This window comes from Globicephala melas, chromosome 11, assembly GCF_963455315.2.
Source record: "Globicephala melas chromosome 11, mGloMel1.2, whole genome shotgun sequence".
In the NCBI taxonomy this organism is placed as follows: Eukaryota; Metazoa; Chordata; class Mammalia; order Artiodactyla; family Delphinidae; genus Globicephala; species Globicephala melas.
The window spans coordinates 95,515,217-95,532,429 of record NC_083324.2 but is presented as its reverse complement, the minus strand read 5'-3'; the positions used below and the strand labels follow the sequence as shown (position 1 = coordinate 95,532,429).

General features: G+C 36.5%; 1 protein-coding gene across 1 annotated transcript in view; it reads right to left on the bottom strand.

Annotated features, from left to right (window-relative positions):
• Positions 1-17,213, bottom strand: part of LOC115866007 (uncharacterized) — a gene marked incomplete at its 5' end in the record, with an annotated part of 195,538 nt that overhangs the window by 174,624 nt on the left and 3,701 nt on the right. The window contains 1 exon segment of the mRNA XM_060307858.1: positions 5,341-5,427. Coding sequence (XP_060163841.1) covers positions 5,341-5,427 — 87 coding nt within the window.

Sequence of the window (17,213 nt, the reverse complement as noted above, 5' to 3'; positions counted from 1 at the left end):
CTTGATAATATACTTTTTTCCTTTTTATCCTAAATCAGCTTACCTTTCACAAAAAACTACACACACACACACACACACACACACACACACACACACACACACAGACCTAGACTTGTGGGATTCTTGTATTTTTATTTAAGATGGATAAGGTGACTACATAGAAAAAATATTTTTCCCCTCTTTGGTAAACCAGAGCATATGATATTACGTTCCACATAAATATAAACTATAGGTGCAGGAAACAAAAAGGATCTCTCTGAAGCCAACACAATCCACAGGCTAAAGATTCCCTTGTTGGAACTAGTTACAACACTGCACAAACTAATTCCCTTAATGGTGACTTCATAAACATGAGATTATTCACATATTTATATGGTGTTTATGCAAATGGGTCCAAGTCATTTCTTAATTTTATCCAAGTAAGTTTATGCTGGTTTCAGGTTTTACTATAGATACTTTATCATATGCTAGAAATTATCACTCTAACATGAAATTTTAAAAGGTGAAGTGAAACTAAGTGATGCAAGGGCTAGGACTGATATTGGTAAGACAGTATAAGTTCTGCATGGTAAAGTGTATATGAAAAACAAGGGGAAAGTCTCAAAGTCGTGGATCAAGCCAGGAAGGGGTATGCTGCTAAGTAAAATCAGGAGACGATGTGCAGGACTGACATTTCAACTTGTTATTTTAAAAAGCGAGATTATTTTACATTTCTTGATATAGATTTTAGTGCTGACCTGTTCCAGTGAAGAACTTCCAGGCAGAATTATGTCTTTCTGGGCGTATCTTTCAGTCTCCTCGCTGTAAGCAGAGGTGGCTTCACCGTCCTCTTTGTAGAGTCCAAGAATCTTACCAGAACTCACCAGCTCTTCAGAACCCAAAGTCTCCTCCACGATGCTCTCATCTGTTTACCCCAAGAAGATCACATGAATTCCACTCGCTCTTTGTCACTTTAACATAACGTGTGTCACTAAACACACAGTAATTTAACCACCTTTTTTCTTACACAGGATCAAGTTTCATTTTTTCATCATCAACAATTTAGCAAACTATTTATGCTTAATGTGCTGGGAAATCAGTAAAGCCCAGGTTTTAAGATTAAAAACTAACTACCTGTCAACAAACTTTGTCCATCCTGCCATATTCCCAAAGTGAGCAGCGTACAGCTGTGCTTTAATGTCTTTTTCCCTCTTACCAAATACATCTTGAAGTGTAGATACTGTGCTTTTCCGTGCATTGGTATTACATGCTGTTTACTTCAACATCTTACCATGTACTTGCTGTTTTGCTGAAACCAGCTTGGGAGATGAATGGTTTTAGGAGAAGCCAGAGCTCTTGGGTTCATTTCCCGAGTTAGGATCCCCGAGAACAGTTCCTGAGCTCTGTACACACAGAGGGACTTTATTTGGCCTGCCTTGTTTATTTGCATAGAAATGCCAGCACTTACATAAATGGTAGTGTACTTCACTTCTCTCTCTAGCATCTGAAATCAGTATCATCTACAAAATGTATCTACTCACCTAGCTAGATGCATGCTGTAAATATAAAGTAATCCTCTCTCTTCCAGTCTCTAAAAAAATACTGGCAGGTAAAATATGGAATTTTCCATGCCTTCAATGTTAGGATTTTAACAAGAAACTTGACATTTTTAACCAATGGAAGGGAGCCTCTTTTGTGGAGGGAGATGCAGGGTGCAGTATACAGAGAACTGCTGGTCTTCCTTCTTTGCTCACTGTACACTGTATTGCCTTGTATACGTCTGTAAACTTTCTAAGTCTCGGTTATATCCTCCTCTATGAAATGCATGGTGAAGTTCCTGACTATTCTATAAATGCCATAAAACTCTGTGAGCTCATAAATGATACTGGAAGACCTATTAGATGCTACCTGTAAATGCTACCTGTGCAAACTGGTGGTTTCAAGGGCTCCAAGCTGCAACGAGTTGTCATATGGAAGGGACATGTTAGGTACACAAGTGCCTTACTCAATGTCTAGCACACACAAAAAAGGTATTCAATGTATATTTGCTGACTCAGACATTATACTAAAAATACAGAGGCCTGACTGATTTAAAATAACCATTTGTGATGCTTAAGTTTATATATCAGCTTGGCTGGCAATGGTGTCCAGTTATTTGGTTAAAAACCATCTAGATGTTGCCATGAAGGTAATATTGTGATTATCATTTAAATCAGTAGACTTCAAGAAAAGCAGATTACTCTTCATAATGTGGGTGGGCCTCATCCAATCAGTTGAAAACCTTAAGAGCAAAGACTGTTTCCCCAAACAGAAGGAATTTGGTCTCAAGACTGCAACAGAGAAAATCCAGTCTGAGTTCTTGGCCTACTGGCTTGCCCTGTGACCTTCAGTCTCAAGAGTGCAACATTAACGCTTACCTGAGTTTCCATCCTGTTGCCCTGCAAAATTCAGCTCCTTCCTGAACTTCATATTACTCTTCCCTGAATCAGCCTGCCAGTCTGCCCTAAGGACTTCAGAGTTGCCAGCTCCCACAAAGATGAGAACCAAATTTTAAAATAGATCTCTCTCTCTTTCTGTTGGTTTTATTGGATTCTGCTTCTCTGGAGAATCCTGCCTAATACATCATCTGAATTAGGATCCATCAGAATGAGGGCTCAAGCTGGCTTGAGAAACAAATTTGCTTCGTTCATAAAGACAAAAAGAAATAAAAAATTGGCTACACAAACTAATAGCAAAGAACTAAAGGGGTGGTGAATCTAGGTGGAAATAAAATTTTTAGGGGGTACTATTCTGTAAATGGGGATCAAAAATGAGACCTAATCTTTAGGGCTGCTATGATGTTTAAATAAGTTAATATTTACCTTATTTAGAACAGTGCTTAGGACTGTGCCAGGTACCCAGTAGGCACTCAAGAAATGCTTAATTAATATTTTTATCATCAGCATCAATCGTCAGTATCTTCATCATTCTATGTATGTGCTTATCATCTCTGCTGATGTAATAATTAATAATTTAATCCCCATAATTAACTCCATTGTGGCAGGTATTATATGTCCATTTGGCAGAAATAGCAAGGAAAGGTTAAGAAATTGGCCCAAGGTCACATAGCAAATGGTGAAGTCTAAGCATAAATTCAATGGAAATAATAACCATAACTATTAGAAGACAACTATAATCAGTGCCTTCTCCTCATAAGTACCATAAGGAGTTATTTGAATAAGTGAGAAAAAATGATTGAGAAAAACTAAACACATATTGAGAAAAAAACTTAATAGAATTATTCCTTGTGAATTTGAAATCATGTATATACAGAAACTTGCACTTAATGTTTTGGTAAAAACTCCAGTGTGGTTCTGGCATGAATTTATATGTATTAACCTAAGAATTTGAAATTTAGGTTTTAAAGGATTACCTTTAAGTTCCTAGATTAATACACATAAGAATTTCTTACCTAAGGAGCCTAACATTCACAAGTATGAATTCTCATGCTAAGACTGAAAACACTATACTATTTGTCTTTTTTCACCTCAAAGAATTTGTTTACAACCTAAGAAACAGTCTTTAAAAAGAATGGCATATAGCCTCATAAACTAGTGAATCCAAACATACCATATGACATGGTAGGATCCTGCAATAGCAAGTCTGTTAAATCATTTTTGCTGCTTAGGATTATAAATTCTATATAATTATAGGAAATTGGGCCATAATTAATTCCTCCCCCCAACTTTAGCTGTATTAAATATTTGCAGCCATCAAAATTTTACATAGGTCATCAATTAATGGTTATAGTTAGAAAAACCAGGCTAGCATTTGCATGAAACCATCTCAATTAATTTACGACTAATGTTAATATAAAAGACTGGAAATAATTGGTCTCTTACCTTGGGATCCTCCTTGCCCATTCTCATGAAAGAGCTCTGTTAATCGATCGTAGAGAATTCTATTATCAACTTGTAGGGGTGCTAAAAGAACATATTTATGATAACTTTCTCATCAGTTAATTTATAGACATGCAATGTAATTACAAAGAAATTATTGATCATCATGGTTATTTAGTTATTTTATAGGTCATAGACTCAAATTCTGTTCAATATGCTGTCTTGCTCTAAAAAAAGCAAACAAAAAAACCCTTTTGTGTATCAGTGATAATTGGAACAATGATTTTAAAATGCATGTTGCAGGGCACTTGTAATGTGATACTTCTCCACTAAAAAGGATCTCATATTCAATGGATTATGACATCTATGACACAAGAATCATTTCAGAATAAGCCATTATAGTTTCTCAAATCATAGAATATATAAGCATCTGATCAAAATGAATGACTGTTTTGCACTAGCTACTCTCTATATATCATATTTTTTACTACAGAAACAACAAATTTAGGTGTTCTTAGATTCTTTTATATATGCCACTGCAGTATAATAGCGAATGTAAGAACTACTGTACTCTTCTACAAGGGTAAAGCAACAAGGTCATGTCACTACCAAAAAAATAATAATAATAATCATAAGAACATGGTTCTAGAAGAGGGTTTAAAGGGTCATTATGTGGATGTCCTACCATTGGATAGAGTCGAATATAAATTATGCCAAGTTGGATGACCACTCCAGTCATACAATTAGAACACAGATACAAACACACATACCTCAAACATGTCTCATCCCATACATACATCAGACATGTTCCTCCCATGGAGAGGCTGATACAATGTCTGGAGCCCCATGGTGAAATATGATCTTCTGGGTTGCAAATGACTCTAAGTAATATTTGTCACTGTCACTATCTCAATAACCTCTGTAAACCCTAGAGTGCTTTGTAAACTACCAAATATGCATGGTGGTAGGCCCACAAGGAGCAATTTTAAATTGTTATCTTACAACCACACCTAGAATCGACATTAGAGAAGAGGAAACCATCATATCACTGCACCTCTGTGGTTCAGAACTTAGATGGTGGTTCCATGTCTTCAATGAAAGAATTCAATAGTCTCTGGGTATGGAAATCTCACATGTTGGATGAATTTTATTGAAGAATGCTCACTTTAAACTTGAAGAGCTGAGATGGCATTTGTAAAGTAATAATGCTCCTCGTATGCATAACACAGGCCTTAGAATGGCAGCAAACTGCTTAGAGCAGCATCAAATGAAAGCCAAGTCCTGCTTCTCTATCTGACCAGCTTCCTGTCCTTGATCAAAAATTATCTTCGCTGCCTGTCATGTTGTTAGTGGTTAAAACTTACCATTTAAATTGTAAGCTGCAAAATCTAAATGGAACTGCATGTGTGATCTTTGTCACCTCATTTTCATGAATGGAAAAGAATATTCTGACACAAAAATTACATACTTAATTCTAGCTCACCCTCTCCGCTGACCTCCATCCCATACTGCCTTGGGTGTATTTCCTCATCCGTCAGTGGGTCAAAGTAATTTCTGTTGTATTCATTTCCTGTGGAAAGTACATGAAGTAAGGGTCAGTGATTATTAGAAGCACATGAACCAAAATGTTAATTCTGAAATCGACACCAGCACAGAAGGGCCATTTTAGCTACTTTATAAGCTTAATTTTTTACAAGTCTTCCCGGCTTCCCTTTTTTTGTAATTATCATCTTGCAAAAGGTCAGAAAAGGTAATTCAAGAAACAAGTTCATGCTATCTGTCTGTTGCTAAAAAAATTAATGGGGAAATTTTCAAATGTAGACTTTAGAAGAATAATTTGAAATTTTAATCAAATTGTTTCTAGGATATACTCAAGAAATGGACACCATTGGATTATAATGATGTTTAGAGTTCACTGATGACTCTATTTACCCACTTGTATATAATTCACGAAGTATATCATGTCATTGTGTCCAGAATTCCAGTCAACTTAATAACATCGTAGTTATGAGAAGCTATAGCAAAATTTGCACAATTGCTAGCTGAGTAAAAAGAAAGGAGAAAGAGATAGGGAGGAGGGAGGGATGAAGGAATAAAAGAAAGAAGAAAGGGAGGGAGGGAGGAAGGGAGGGAAGGAGGGAGGGAGGGAAGGAAGGAAGGAAAGTATAAGGGGCCTGTTCACAGGTCTCTTTTGTTATGTCAACTTAAGTAACATGAAGGAAAGGTACAAATGATTTAGCCAGAAATTTTATCCAAGACATCAACAATCTCAACGACACAAACCCAAAATTCTCACTTCACATTTCCCACTTTCTTTTGTCCTTATGTCGATAACAAAACTGTAGCATCAAATATGACTTTGTAATAGAGAAAAAAGATCTGTTACCAATTTTCCAAATCTAGTTTCATACTTCCTGCAGACTGAAATATATAGCAGTCTGTTGCTAGTAATTTGCATTCGGTAAAATGTCGCCTACTCTGACGATACCTCAAGTTGCCTCAAACATTGCAAAAGAAATAAAGCTTCGTCAACTGAAAACAACAATAATTTTGAAAGTATTGCCCACAGGGAAGGCTTAATATTGTACATACCAAGTATACTGTGATATCCCATAATATATTTGTTTTAAGATCAAAAATAATCCCAACAGCAGCTCCAAGACTAAATGGAATTTTGATACGAACCTAGGCTTAAAATTTATATTTCTGGACCGGCACATTTTTGCTGTCAGTCTCTGTTCTATCAATGTGGTAAGAACTGAAAATCTGATTTCCCTTGAGATCTCAATAAAGAAAAAATAAATGTTTCATTTTTGTTACTTTATCTGTCAACAACTACTAGGCCGATATGAATCTTGGCAGTGTGTAATCAAAGTCTTATGTACTGCAATAACACAGTAATTCTACCCCATTCACAGTAATTGTTGTTTTTTCCCCCTTTAACACAAAGCACTGTGATACTCTAAGTATACCCTTTCATATGCTGGCAAAATAATTCACCTTTACTAAAGCAAAAATAGTGGTGTATTCCTTACTACATTGCCATGGCAGCATCAGTCGACTATTGGTGCCCATATCCTGGAAACTCCTCCGATCCAATACAAAACTCCAATCCTCTGTCTACTGAAATGACTTATTAATAAACAATGGCAAGTGAATCAAGTCCTTGGAGAATAAACAAAGTTAAGTCATTTTTAACCACAGGTCTGGAGAAGCTGATCTGGCTTGTAGGTTCTCAGACCATTTTCATCCCTGTTGTCAGTTGAGAAATGAGGGTCTTGCCCAGCTGAGTGAGAGGAGGCCTGCACACCGGGAGCCTTCCAGACGCTACCTCCCCTCAGGGCTTGAGGCTTCCCCACTCAGCTGGAAGATGGGCCCCTTCAAGGTCTCCATACGGTTTCAAAATCTATGCAAAGTGTGCCTTCTACATTCAGTGTGGGTTGAGACACACATGTAAGTTATAAACGCCACTCCTGGAGTGATTTATTTTCTACTTTGCATTCTGGGATATGGCAAATAGCATTTTACAAGTAAAGAATTATAAGGGATCTTGAGCAAAGAGGCAATCCACTGATTCTCTTTAAAAATCCTCAAATTCTATAACATTATGTATTTAGAGGATTCATATATTTTTACAATGTATTTGTATTTTATACTACATTTTACAGTTCCTTGTGTATCGTTTTACATATGCATTATTATACTTGCTGTCGTCTGTCTCTGACTCCAAAATACAAGCTCCATGAGGGTAAAAACATAATCTCTGTGCCTAGAATTGTGCCTGGCACACAGAGGTACTCATACTATTATCTGGATTCATTCGTTAGATAAACCTTTTTTGGAAACTTTTTGTAATACCCAAATCCTTCCATGGTCTAGATGTTGTTTCTTGATTAAAATGAGCCAAAACTTATCACCTTTTTATCACACTTTATTCCTCTTGTCCTTTCTGTTCCCCATCCCCTCTCTCTTTTCCTTCAAGACCCCCTTCCCTTTGTTGTTTCATTGAGTCCTTCTAGGAACCAAACACTATGTCTGGATTTTAAGACCAAACAGAAAACAGTGGCTCTGCCTTCAGAGCACAGTGCACTGACAGGACAGGGAAGCTAATGTTCAATCCAGTGTGATTTAATATCGTGTAAGGGACAGAGGTCTGTTTGAGTGTGTGGTAGGAGCATCTAGCCTATACTGGGGATTTCCTGGAGAAATATATCAACTGAAGTAAGTTTAAAATGTGATTAGGAATTAGCCATATCAGAAATAAAGGGGCAAGGAATTTTTAATGGAAGGAGAGGCACAGGCAAAGGAAAAAAGACACAAAAGCATAAAGACATGGGAAGCATGTTTTGTTAGTGGATGCTCCCCAATTATTCTATGCCTCCCAAAGTTACAATATAATAAAGTAAATAATGGAATCCAAACTTCCTCAGTGGTCCCAGAGTTGAGTTTTTAACTGATGTTTTTGCTCAAATTATTATTAAGTCGTACAGGGTCACTTTATGCGGATATGATGTTTCAGATCCATTCAATTATTTAAGGTGTATTTACTGAGTGCTTATTATGTGAATATATCAGCAAAACAAACATTCAAAAATCCCTCCCCTCACAGAGCTTACATTCTGTGAGTGGAAGAATAAAAGCAAACAAATATGTATATTTTACAGTTTATGAGATGGTACTACATGACGTGGGGGAAAAAAGGAGCCAGATAAAGATGATTTGGCATCCCAGGGAGGGGTGGGACTGCATCTCTTGCATATACCTTTGTTTCAAACTAGGAATGACATGCAGGATTAAATCACGATGTTCTCAGCACTACTGAGATAGTGAAGTGGTAATGTAATATTTATAATTTATTATTTATAACATTACTATTTTGCCAATTTCTTGCTGTAACATAAATCAGCTTATGAATCAAATAAGAACCTACTATTATTAAATATTAAAATAATTCTTCCCTTCTATTGTTGTATCTTGCCTTGATGGGCCAATAACCTGAATATAGTAGGCAGAGTTTAAGATGGGAAAGCACGTGGAACCTATGAGCAGTTTGGAAACTACAGACTTCATCTTAACAATAGTTCCTTTGCTTGTGTTTCGTTGGATAGGTCAAGATTTAATAAAGTGAGATGGTTTTAGGAGAGGGTATATATTACCAGAAGGTAGGTTACTAATAGGATAAATTCCTAAAAGTGCCCTAATCATTCAGAATATGCTTTTGGATATATCTAAAATCATCTCACAGGAAAATTAACAGACCCACTGAGAAATTCAAAGTAGGGCATTTAGCAACATACATACAACAGGTTTTAATATGGCCGACAATTAACTGCCTGTTACATTCAGATGAATAATCTGACAATTGCATATATACATATATCTATGGTTCTACATTGAAGCAATTGGGCATGATACATAAATTAATAAATCAGTAAATTGGTCTTTATACTCTCAATACTCTACTTTTGTTTCTAACTTCCTAGAATTAGCTGTTCAATGTTTAGAATCAGCCTCAGTTAGTGCATTTCTTGGGCTATTTTTACTGACTGGGGGAGGAAGGCACATGTACTTGCCTCTGCCCTTCCACAGATATCAGGTTTTCCTACCCTTTAACTCAGAGCAGCATGGAATGTAATCAGGGCTTTTACTTAAATTACACCGTACGTGAACTTTGGTCAGGAAATCCTCCAGTGTGCACCCATGCAGTTCCTTGGGGGCTATAATAGTGAGAATGAAATTGCCCACCAGAGGAAGGTTAGTGTGAATCATGGGAAGCATCTTTACTCAACGAGGCAACCACTTCCTTTCAAATCAGCCCCATTAGCTCCAGAGAGAGAAGCTCTGAATGCCTTTTTGGATTGGTTTATTGGTTCCATTCTTGTCCTCTTCCTGTGACTCCACCTGCTTCAACTCAGCTTTTTATCACCAATCATCATGTTTTTTATAATATTCTGTAAGTTAAATAAACACAAGGCCTGCATGTAAACTAAATAACTAAACAGGTTACATTCTACGATTACAGCCGTGCACGAAAATTTTACAAACTAGGATATTCTCCTGAACATTATTCCTTTTAAAGGCATGAAGCCTAGAGATCTATAATTAAATTTGATTCCCATGAACTTTATAAATAAATTTGGGAAAACTTTCTGCTTTCCCCACTTTGAAAATCTAATACCAAGGTCTCAGGTTTAAATGTTCAGGCACTTTATATATGTGTATGAAACAGAAATGTGGAAATCAAGAGGTTGTAATAAACAGCAAGTTAGTGGGAATTATGTCAAACTCAAACATGCTCTATCTTACTAAATCCACTCAAATACTATTTTTATAAGATTGATTTACAAACATTTTTTAAATTAATGGCAACAAAAGATACAAGGCTACTTTTTAATATGACAATTACCTTAAACCAAAATTTATTATACTAAGTATCAAAACAAAACTACAACAAAACCCAAACAAACCAAAAAAAAAAAAAAACCTAATGATGGAAACTCTAACTATGACTTAGATGTCCACTATCAATATTATTACCCAATATTGTCTTAGAAATCTTAGTCAAAGCAATTAGAACAGAAATAAGGGGGAACATGAGCTAAAAGTATTGAAAATAATTATATTTTGTGTAAATATTATTTGAAGGCAATGTTTCCATACCATGAATGCATGAGAGATTTGACTGAAAAGCCTTTAGAACAAAGACAATAATTTGCAAAGTATTTGAATAATACCCTGAAAACAACCAGATAATCTTTAAGAATCATTAATTTTTGTAAATACCTACAATAGCCACTTAGGAGATATAGTGATTAAATAGAAAACCAACACCCATCATAAAGCTCCAGATAACTCTCAAAATTAATTTATTTCTATTAGATTTTCATAGAAATCCCTAGGTAGTCATCAAGAGTATTCACCTTACCCAGAAACTCAAACGGAAAGGCATGAGGTTTTAACCACAGAGTTAAAAAGAGCAAATGGATACCAGTTCCGTTTTCTTCTTTATAGAAAGGCTAACCTGTGAAAATGGCTCCACTGCTCACACTATATTCAAAAACTGGTGCTCTGTTGGACAAATTAGCTTTCTCCACTGCTTATTCTTACTTCTTTTCCAAATCTTGTGGGTATTTGAGATATCAGTGATTTGAAAACCTAAATAGGGTAATAGTCGAAGTTTGCTAACAAGTACTAATTAATTGAGCCATATTCTTTCTTCCCCTAAGGCCCTCCCTCATGGTAAATTACCAGGCATTTTAACTTTCAAACCACTGGAGTGCTGTGGAGTGCATAATTGCTGCAGGGCTCATCTGACGCACCCCAAGGCATTAATGCATCATGTGTTCCTCCGGACCTCAAATCCTTGGAGTTAAAGCGGGTCCCTAAGCACCTAACTTCTAAACAGGAAGATCTTTCCATTACTTAAGTAATAATGATAATTCAAAGGTTAAGTATAAATATATTGTTTTTTATGCATATTTAAAAGTCCTACAAAAGCAATACCAAAGTAGGTGTGTTTTTTTCTTTCTAGTTGAAGCCAGGCACCATTGTCCTACTTGTCCACAAATTTATGTATACAGTTTAGAATACTGCCTTTCAATTAGGAAGGACCTGATATTAGACATCAGTCACCCCCTAATATTTCTGATTGTGCCCTCATTCATTTAATAACTATGTCTTCCCCCCTGCATCTATGATTACTTATACTCATGTATTGTACTTAAGGGTTCATTCAGGTAGTAATATTTTCAGCACACTGTAGCACACTTCAGTATGAAAGCAATCAATATATTGGATTATTAGATTTAGTTTAAACAATATTGATTAATAATACTTTCTCTTTAAAAATCTGGTAACTTATAGACAACTAAACTCTATCTCATAAAGCAAAGGGTTCAGGTCTTCCCATGGGTCTTTTTTTATAAGGTTTTTGGTCAATCAATCTGATGAGGAAAATCTTATTTTCTATTAAATCTCTTTAATAGAAAACAAAAAATATTTGAAAGAAACTCTAAATGGAATTTTTTGGAGATTAAGGACTAATGAACATATGCTAAAAACATGTATAAGGTCATGAAAAGCTTATTTAAGATCATAAGAAACTTTTCTAGTAAAATTGTTCTTAAAATGGAAATGCAACTATTGAACTCCAGTCAACGTGGTGGCCTTGTAAACTTTGAAATTATGCAGAATTTCATTGATATAGTGCAACTTATTCTGGAAGCAAAAAAAAAAAATCTTTTAGAAAATTTCACCCACCTAGAAGGGTGGGATAGGCAGGGTGGGAGGGAGACGCAAGAGGGAGGGGATATGGGGATATAAGTATATGTATAGCTGATTCACTTTGTTATACAGCAGAAACTAACACAACAATGTAAAGCAATTACACTCCAATAAAGATGTGGAAAAAAATGAAAATTTCACCAAATATTTAGGAGGTATAGGTAAACAATTTAGTAACCTGTCCAACTGCTAAGAGACTGATTGCATCACTAATGTATCAGAAAACAAGTCTTTCTCTCAGTTCTTTTACTGTGTAGCTGTTTATATTAGGAGACTCATTGGACTTCTGTAATATCAGCTATATGATCTCTACTTCTAGCATTTCTATGATTCTAAGATTCTTAACCACACTTTTTACCACTATACAGATTCCTGTGCTCACATTTTTATTTTGAAGGTACATAAATTTTACTGGCACATAAACAAATCCAGTGGTTTCAATGTATGAATCTATCATCAATGAACTGGAATCATAAAGTAGTATCTCTGAATATTAAAATAATTCTTATAAAAATTCTTTCCCCAACCAACGACTTATGACAGATTTTATAAAATATTATTTTACAAAGAGTCATACATTGGGGGTTTCACAAAAATTTGAAGAGAAGATAGAAAAATGACTGCGCTCGGGACTTCCCTGGTGGTCCAGTGGGTAAGACTCCGTGCTCCCAATGCAGGGGGCCCGGGTTCAATCCCTGGTTGGGGAACTGGATCCCGCATGCATGCCTCAACTAAGAAGCCCACATGCTGCAAGGAAGATCCCACGTGCCGCAACTAACACCCAGGGCAGCCAAAATAAATAAATAAATAAATATTTTAAAAAAAAGAAAAAGAAAAATGACTGCGCTCAACAGCTGGTAAACTGTTACCCATGGTTTCAATTTTAGCATTAACAGAAACAGGAAAAGACAACATCAATAGACATTCTGCTGATTTCCTGGGCAAATCTGTGTGATTACCTGGAGGTGGGCAGTTCCTTCTGAGAAGAAAACTAATTAAACTTTTCTTATGCTGTTGAAATTCCCAAAACTCAAATATTTGATTAAAATGCTCCTTTCCCAATGGGACAAATATTATTCTAGAACTCTGGTACTCCATTTGGGGGAAAAAAAAGGAGGGGGTGGGGTACGACAGTAAACTTAAATTGATTTGTATAAACTGACCAAATATTTCACCCATCTTGTATCTACATAAAATATTTCTGTAGGAAGGACGCTTTCCTGAGTGTATATTTTTAGGCTTCCAAGTCAATGAAAGAGGTTCAAATCACTTAGGAGCCAAACGGTATCTTAAAACACAAATCCAGGTCAGTTCATAAACCTAAAGCAAATGATTTTCCTATGTATTTCTTTTTCTTAATAATACTTGAAATGTCCCAAATCAAAAAATATTTTTAAATGTACTATATATTTCATATAACACCCTTTTTCCATCTTAAGGGGCAAATGAGAACAATATAAACAGTTTTATACAATATCACTACTGAAATAATCTAGGCTATGTGCACTAGGGGGAAAAACAATTCTCTGACAATTTGAATTATGCACTTAACATGTACCCTTACATGTCATTTTTATTATAAATGTTTGTGCCTGTGTATTTCTAATGGCCACACCAATCTGAAGACATTTAGGGTCACGATTACAACCCTAATTTAGGATTTCTCTAGCTCAGGCACAACTATTATGATCTGCTACCCTTAATTCAAACCACCCCTCATTTCTTTGGAGAGAATCTAAGTCCTTTGATCACAGATGCTGAAACTCATTCCTCTCAGCTTCTTTTGGAACATCTGCCATTTTCTTTCTCTAAGGCTGAGGCTTCCGCTTTGCTGCCTGCTGTCAAGGTTTCTACACTGATGGTCTTCAGACCACATCCATCATGAAATCAGTGGCGGCACCTCCACCCCACAGAGCAGCAGGGAAAGCACTTCCTGTGAATCCCACGGCTGCTGCTGGGGCCACCTCAGGTGACCACTGTCACTTCCAATACTGATTCCTGCTGGTACCCATTATAGGTTATCCCAAGTTCTATCCAAAATCTTCTCAGGTTCTGATCAAACCTTGAACTCACGCCTCTGTCCATCCCACGTTCCATTGGCCATGCCAACTGGAGGGATGCACGTCATCTCTACCCACATGGCTTCCCTCCATGTCACACAGGTTAGCAGGTAGAGCTCCTAGGTCCCCAGCGACTGACAGAGATCCCAGTTTTCATTCCAAACCCCTCTCCCCAAGACCCAGGAATAAAGGCCTGAGGATTACACCATGGGACAATATGATTGGCAAACACTAGACTGTACTCAAAACTAGTTTTCTTCTCTGGCCCTGAGTCTTCGAATGAGATCAAGATCATGTGTCTGTCTCTTTCCTTAGAATTAGTCCTTTGCCAGGAACATTCTTAGTCTTTTTTCAAAATGGAAATGCAACAAATGAACCAGTCAGACTGCAGGTAAAGAGAGCTTAGCAAAGTTTAAATTGAATATGGAATTTCACTGCATCAGTGTAACTTATTCTGATGGCCAGGAAGTATTTTTGTAAATGTCACCCAATATTTAAAGGGAACTAGGTTTTAAAAAAAAAAAAAAAATTTCTGTGCAGCTGCTAAAATACTGACCACATCACTGAAGCATCAGGAAACCTAAATTTTTATAGGCTTTTTTCACTAAAAAGTTATGTTCATTTTAGGCCACTTTAAACAACAAATCCTCAGACATGCTCAGTCCTAGGCTGAACACAGTTTAATCAACTAAACTGAGATCACAGTTATGTTCATATGGTACACGTACACACACACACACACACACACACACATTTTTTCCTGATTTACCCATACTTCTAGAGTCATTCAATCTGAGAAATGTTATTTATGAAATTGATGTAAAAATCTTGAATGAGAAAACATTGCTTTTTTGAGAGTGCCTGTTTAATCTGGATTAATCAACTAAAATCTCAAGAGTTGCCCTCAGTGTGACTTTGCTGGTGTAACATGCTTCATGACACAGAGAACGACCATGTCTGTTGTGTTCACTTTTGCATCTCCTGTATCTAACACAGTGCTTGGGAAATAGATGTTTGAGCAATATGTTTTCAGTAAATGAGGAAGAGGAAATGGAGACATACATAAAGTATTTTGGGATTTTATACATATATATAACTCCTAAGCAAAATATTGTATAAATTTTATATCCAACTAATCACACATATACCACTTCCATTTTTTAATTGTACTGATGTTATGAACAATAGGATATGATCAGGAAATAGTCCAAGACTGAGGAACTGTATGGAACATTTATCAGATGTGTGTCTGGTTGATTTGTTTTGCTGTCGTGCATCCATTTCCCCTCCCTAATAGCATCACAATTTCCTAGTTCCCAGTGTGTATAGTCTTGATGGTTCAGTAACTCCAGATTCCTGTCTCCAATGACAGAAGCCAGGAAGAGCTGACAGAACCTACTTCCCCTACCTGTGACAAAGCCAAGGAGCTGGCAAGTGGCCTAAGCGTGGTCAATCAAACGCTCTCCCCTAGGATTTTGGGTGAGGGAAGCAAGGATGGAAAGAACACTTGAAATAACCTCTGAAAATTAGAGATTAAAAGGAAAAAACTTCCCAAGTGCAATTAAATCACTCACCATCATTTGAACTGTTTTACTATGCACTTCCATAATCATTTATTTCTTCTTATCTAAAGCCTTTCCATGGCTCCTTCTCACATCTGTCCCATGTTTCATTTTACTGTCATTTAGAATTCAGTCATTCACTACTTTCAGTGCCACTATGTTATATATTCAGATTATTAAATACACCCTTTCGACCTACCCAGCCCTCAAGCCCTTGTTATGTTTAGAACCTAAGTCAATTCCTCTGTCTTTTGAAATTCTAATTAGTTGTCGGTTCTCTGTTGCTCTCCCTTTTCAAGTGCTATAATTCTGAATTTCCCTTCCTCATCAGGCTAATCATCATCAGGCCAGGCCATGGCTGGCAGTGAGCGAAGTGGATGAGCTGGGATCAGAGAAGCAGTCTGAGTTCCGGGCAAGATGGAGCAGAGGACGTGTGGCCAAAAATCATCACAGGTAAGTTATTCCTCCTGAAATTTACAAAACAGGGGATTGAATGCTTTTGCTAAGCGTCTACCTACAAATTAAAGGCAATAGGAATGGAAAGAAGGTCTTGAGCAGAGCCTAGGTGACTTTCTTTAGAAGGGAAGAGCAGAGGCAGAGCGTGTGGAAGAGACCTGGCGGGGAAGCAGGAAGGACTGAGACTTTCATTGTGTTTTTTCTCATTCACACCTGGTAAAAATGACTGATACCAACGTACAGTGTCAGCTCTGTAGCACACTGCCATTTCTCTGGGGAACCTTTAGACAAATAAGCTTCTAAGAATGCTTTAACACTGGAGTGTTCGGGAGGGATTTGAGGGTACCCTCCAAGTGATCTTAAAATCAGACCCCTCAGTAGTTCCTTATTTTGCTTGTTCCTAAAGATCAGTGTGTATTCATTTCAATCACATTTTTCCTCTACTAAGGGGCTCAATCCATCACAAATTTGAAGTCTTTTTATTCCAAAGTTTGTTGTTAGAAAATCCCTCTCCTAGACATTTCCTTCATAATTTAAATCGCTATCTATCCAACAATTTTACATTTCTATGAAATAATTTGGGTAAGTAAAGTAGCATTGGTATTCTGCCATTACTTACCATTACTTTTTTTTTTAAAGCATCTACAAGGTAGGAGTGTATTGGATACTTACTTATAGGATGAAAAAGGTGGAAATGTGTTTGATATTTACTTATAGGATGAGAATTTGTGCTCATTGTAATAATATTGTGGGGAAAAATGTAGTTACTCTATGTTACTTAAGTCATCACATTGGCAGATGATATAAATGTTCTTTTTTATTGTATTAGCAAGAAACATTGTGTTCTACAATACCTAACAGTTTCTAAATTCAGGGATTTCAAATATTATTCCTTGTTCACAGACCATAAAATTGCACATCTCATTTGCAGTTGAATTTTTTTTTGAGGCTCTCCCAAAGGCAGGTGAGCAGGGTGGGTTTAGGTAGAGATTCAT